This window comes from Pundamilia nyererei, unplaced genomic scaffold, assembly GCF_000239375.1.
Source record: "Pundamilia nyererei isolate P.nyererei 1_Seehausen unplaced genomic scaffold, PunNye1.0 scaffold00047, whole genome shotgun sequence".
NCBI classification, from domain to species: domain Eukaryota; kingdom Metazoa; phylum Chordata; class Actinopteri; order Cichliformes; family Cichlidae; genus Pundamilia; species Pundamilia nyererei.
In genome coordinates this window covers 1182625-1188444 of record NW_005187448.1, presented here as the reverse complement: position 1 = coordinate 1188444, position 5820 = coordinate 1182625, and the positions used below count along the sequence as shown (strand labels likewise).

The following is a 5820-nucleotide window of genomic DNA, read 5'->3' as shown; positions in this document are numbered from 1 at the left end:
CACACACACACACACACACACACACACACACACACACACACACACACACACACACACAAAAACGTGTAACTATCTTTATAAATCATATACAACACCAATGAAATGGCTCATGTTAGTCTAAATTCTACTTCGAGTTGATCGTGCCTCTCACACAGTATGAAAAAGATAATTAAGGCTAAATTTACCAGGAAGTTGAGGTTCTTGAACTTACCCACTGGTTGTCATGGGGACTAGGCCAGGCTTGGGGCTGCTGTCTGTATTCCTCACTGTGAGCGCCACAGTGCCACTCATAAGCATGCTGACCTGACCAACTATTCTCTATAGAGAAACACAAAAGAGATACATGTAGAAATAATCCACACTCAGACACACTGTGGCATCTCTCTTATCTTCCCCCCGACCATCATTACCATCATGACACTAACCTATAATTCTGCTGCCTTGGCGGGAGTGTATGTGTTGCCCCATTGAGGTCAGAGGTGATGCAGGCGTGTGTGCAGGCTGGACCTCCAGTGAATGCTCCTGCAGGTACTCCTCGATGACTTCCAGGTCAACCTCAGGGCAGGAGGAAGGAGCCACTCCACTCCAGGCTCCCCTGCCTCCACTTAGCTTGATCTCGGTTGCATAAGCCATCTGACACACACACGGCAGGACATAATGAACATTTGCATTTGTTGTATCTATTGTCAGTGATAGCCTGAGGCGTTACTACATAACACCCATTTTGTTTTGTTTTCTTTCTTTCTTCTCATGAAGCCCATTGATGTTCTGTTGTGCCACTGTTGTGCTGTGATGCACACAGTGAATGATTTTGCTATCTGAAGATCACTGACGGACACATTCATCAATTTTGAATGAGCCTCGTTCTGTTTAGAGCTCTAAAAAAGGAGCACAGCTCATTGTTATAATAGGATTAGTTTAAATAGCACACATTTGCAAAACTTAATCTCGCACCAATGAAATGAATTTGATCCTAGCTCTGTGCTGAAGGGTTTGTGTTTTGGATAAGAGCCGAGGAACAACACTGTAAGCATGTGTATTTTAGTTTGACTGGCAAATTTATGCAAGTGTTTGTGTTTTCACGGCCACAGATAAGATGCAGGTAACCGTACCATATGGCTTAGCTTTTCATAGCCCATTTTCCAGTAGCCTTTTACCCTCAGTCTATACATAGATGACATGGTAATATTTAAGACCACATTGTCACTCAGATCCAGTTATAAATATATAAATATGCCTTTCCTTCCTTCACACAATGCCCAACAAAAAAAGTATCAAAAAAATCTGATCAAACTCACCGTCTCCATTTCTGTCAGCATACCAAAAGGATGATCTGGAAAGAGAAGACGACCTCATCAGTTGAGCCAGTGGTCAAAACTTTGTCAAACATGAACTGAGAAGTGAAAGAAGCCGTCACACATAAACTCAACAGCACTTCTCTAACTTATCAGACACCATCATATGAACAGAAACGACAAAAAAAGCTGACTTGGCGAATAAGCACAGCAAAGATCGACGTACCCGTCGAAGGCGCACTCCTGCGTGTGGTGCAGTAAAGTAATATCCTCAGGCATTAAAAGGCGGAGATGTCAGAATGTGAATGCTCACCTGTGTGATGTTCCACCTGGATGTCACCTCTCTTATACTCTATCCACACATGCCCTCCTCCCCCTCTCATTGGCCAGTGAGGGCTGTCAAAAGGGGGGAGTGGTTTATTTTGCCTATCTATTGTCTCTTCATACAATGTAATTTTTACGTTAGTATTATCCAAAGTGCTACTGTACAGTCACTGGTTTTATAATTGTTTTCAGATGTGTTTTTGGAGATTGTCAGTGTTTCACATTTTAAGGGAGTCAAAGCCTGCGGTGTGCCTGTGGTTTCTTATCATTTCATTTGGCACAGACGAGGTGCCATGGAGGACAATAATGTGGCCATATTATTTTGATTTTATATTTCTGTTGAGGTCAAACATGAAACTCATATGAGTAGGTTAAAAAATATGATCTGATATTTATATATATGATAAATATGATGAGTGATGGGTATTTACACATTATATTTGTTGCAGAAAAACAGATTCTCTAGAGCACAGTAACATGTAGATGTAAGTACATCTAAGGATATTTAGACATTTGTACTGTGCCCTAATTTCAGAACTATGACTCACATTAAAACTTATTTGCAGACGTTTTGTATTTACAGCATTCGTTATGTTAAAACTGGGCATTTGCATAAAATCAAGCGAGAGAAGAGTGAAGGCATGCTCTCTATGCAAGGTCCGTCTCCAGGACTACTTAAAAAAAATCTAATCCTAACTAGGAAAAATAATCCTCGGGAATATCATACTTCCAATGCCTAAATGCCAGGATTTAATTATCAATGCTTGGAGTTAAAAAGAGTAAAAAATTCTTAAAACACTTAAAAGACTTTACACATCCTCAGGACAATGCAGTTAAGGTAAAATGTGCTGTAAAAGTAAAATGTTACAACTCATCTGTGTCACAGATAATCCGCTGGTTTCACTTAACCACAAAGTTGTAACTGTAATCTGAAATTATTTGTCATCACAGTGATAATGAATGCTCCTACACAATGACATTGTTCTTCATAAACCATTGCAGGGAAGCAAACAGCGGCAGGCATTACATCACCCCGCAGGTTTAGACAACAGCGTCATTCATAGGTGGCTTTTGATGTGCGCTGCATTGTGGCTGCTTCCTTTTTCGTGCTGTTTTTGTTGTGTGTGTGCTTTTTTTAAATTTCAGGCGTAGATTCCTGGACACAACGTGTGTTGTAGCGCAACATGTGCTTTCTTTCGCACGATGTATATAGGAGAGGGATTTCCCCAAAGCTTTTTTTTGATCTGTGACAACAAACCTGTCAACCTCTTAGAGTCTGCTGCGTGCACTGTCAGGTTCACTACAACAGTCTCAGTGGTCAAACGAACCAAGTTAAGAGTAGATAATATTAAAGCAGATAGTGCCTTTATTCCAATGCTATTTTGTGTGTGTGTCTGTGTGTTTAACCTGTGTTCATTTGAGGTCCCGCAAACAGTCCAGTAGGACACGAAACTCTTTTTCTAGTGGCGAGTAAACAGGAGTGTCAGCGATTCTTTATGTTAACCAAATGTTAAACTGATGAACTTTTTACAGTGTAGTTCTGCAAGGCATGCTGGGACATGATGAGCATCTACATCCAAAAAAAGCACGAAGCAAAGCAGCAAACTGTGTTATCAAAGGCCACTGACTCATGATAAGCACTGCTTGGATGAATGATATATGGTGCATATGAAGCCGTAGAAGCAGTGGGTATCACAGCACGATAAAAACACCGGGAATCAATAACTTTATAGCGTGTCATCGATCTGTGTACATGTTCAGTACACTGAAATATTACCACAGGCACATTCCCTGTAAATGATCAGGGTACACAGGGATCATGGTGATTGAGGGTCATTATGTCATAGTGAACGAGCAAACACTTGGTTGGCTTTCAGAGTCAGTAACGTCTTAACTAAAGATATCTGCAGTCAGATGTTTCTGCTGCTTAAATCCAGAGCGATGGTCCAACACCAGGGGTGTCAAACAGTCCTCGAGGGAGCTCTTTACACGCGTCCCTGCTGCAGCACACTGAATAAAATGAGGGCATTAGCCAGACTGCAGAACTTGCCTGCTTGCTGATGTGGCCATTCAGCCATTGATTCCTGTTACAGCATCTCATGAGTGAATGAACATAAACATAAACATGCAATAAAAGTACTTTTAGAAGTACATTTTTCCAAACGCTTACATTTACTTACATTTATTTAGATTTACTTGAGTATTGTTAGGGGTCGCCACCTCAGCATGCAGTCAAGTTCTATAGTTTTGCTAATGACCTGTTTATTTTATTCAGGTGTGTTGCAGCAGGGACACGTGCATGTTTTAAATTAATAGTGAATCAGTCCAGAAAAACCTGTCCAGCAAGGGGGAGCCATATCTTCTTTGAAAGATCAGCAGTGTTTCCCGTACCTAACGCACGTGATCCCAATTTTTTTTTAACTCTCAGGATGCTGACAGTATATTCCATATATTATATTAAAGTACAACCACGAGTGAGAAAGAAACGACAGAGTAGGCTGTGGTCTTTATAATGAAGAAGGATATATGAGGAATATTTGCTTACAGATCCCATGACCAGTATCATAATATCATAATTCTTTTTTTATGAACCTTCAGTCTCAGGAGGTCTCAGTTACACAAATACCATAGTAAGGATTGTTGCATGAAACTGATACCTACCTACCTACCTACCTACCTACCTACCTACCTACCTATCTATCTATCTATCTTACAAAAAAGTTTTCCATTACATGTAAGAGTTCATGTACCAATTAAAACAAACTTTCATGCAATTTCCTAAAAAGATAAAATAACCAGGTAATTGTATTTTTTATAAGGAGTTCATCTCAGGAGGGGCGCACACTGATTCAGTTTTACTCAGCTGTACTCTCATCAATCAACCAAATGATTGATGAGAGTATAACTTATACCTGTGACACTTTTATTTTTCCACGTTTCATGTGTTTGGCAGCTGCACCCTGAGATAAATGCTTAGAGTTTAAGTCAGTTAAAGTCAGAAATGCAGGTTTTCAGGCACTCAAATATTCGAGCTGAGAGGAAAACAAGCTGCCCAATTGTTGACAGATGTTGCATCATTTTTATACAAAAAATCCACCCATGTCTTCACACAAAATTTGAAATTACAGCAACAACCAAAAACAAAAAAAACAGCTTGCAGATTCGGGGGGTTGCTTTGCAACATGTGGTCAACATATGAAAGTCTATATTTCACTCAGAGACACAAACCAAGTAATTTTGATGCCAAAAGCTAAAGAAGGAAAGAAAAGGAAAAGTCAACTGTACAGATTTGAAAGTGTTCTGTTGTAGCTCTTGGCACAAAGAGCAGATAAGAGCAATCGCCAGGTCAGATTTGCTTTACCCCGTCTGCATCCATAACATTGCACAAATGTGTGTTAAAGACGTGTCAGTATCCACAGTAGTACCAAGACATTACTGCTATCTGCAAGAACAGTTGTGCAACAGTGTTGAATGAAATGTTTAAGGTTAGAAATAGTTGTAGCTGCAGTTGTAGGAATGATTCTTTGTCAAAATACCCACAAGAGCTTCACAAAAGGACTTGATAAACGTGTTCGGAAAAACCCTCAGCATTCAGTGTTACAGCTGACGGTTAGGGTTCTTAGAGGGCAGTCTGCACCTGGAGCATTGGACATTGGACCCTTGCACTCAGTAACACACACACACACACACACACACACACACACACACACACACACACACACACACACACACACTTGCACAGGTGGGTGAAATCTAAGAATTATTGCTTTACTAGAGAATGTAGGTGTTACAATTTGTGTTTTTGGACCTGAAATGTGTTACAGGAAACTGGAGTGGGAAAGCTAAATACGATGTGGCAATCCATCAATGTGCTCAAGAATTTACATCCAGAGGAGTCGTGCTTTAATCAGGGAATCGTTTCAAGAAGTGTTCCAGGCCAAACAAACTTAATTGATTACTTTTTCCTATCTCAAGAAGGCAGGTTAACCATCACTAGATTTATCTGCTGCACATAATCTTCTCCACTTTCCTAATTTCTTGGAAGTCAAAAAGATGATGATGACATTTTGCTGCTGTTGACATGCGTTTTCATATATTTCCCTGTTTCTTTCGTTGCTGTGCATTTGTAACGGTGTCCATGCGTGCGCGAGCGATTTAATCAGCTAACCGCACTACGTCTGAGTCACTTGATGTTTAACGG

General features: G+C 40.3%; 1 protein-coding gene across 3 annotated transcripts in view; it reads right to left on the bottom strand.

Annotated features, from left to right (window-relative positions):
• The window catches only part of LOC102204970 (transcription factor Spi-B-like), a 5180-nt gene extending 1321 nt beyond the window's left edge, over positions 1 to 3859 (bottom strand). The window contains exons 1-4 of one of the 3 annotated variants that reach the window (XM_005732505.1): positions 3800 to 3859; positions 1299 to 1333; positions 426 to 633; positions 212 to 318 (exon numbers count right to left, since the gene is read on the bottom strand). In XM_005732505.1, coding sequence (XP_005732562.1) covers positions 212 to 318; positions 426 to 633; positions 1299 to 1319 — 336 coding nt within the window. In that variant the 5' untranslated portion in view covers positions 1320 to 1333; positions 3800 to 3859. Of the gene's footprint in view, positions 1 to 211; positions 319 to 425; positions 634 to 1298; positions 1473 to 1521; positions 1663 to 3799 lie in introns of those variants that run through there. The other 2 variants (XM_005732506.1, XM_013910669.1) reach the window with 2 other exon arrangements.
• Positions 3860 to 5820: the final 1961 nt, after the last annotated feature.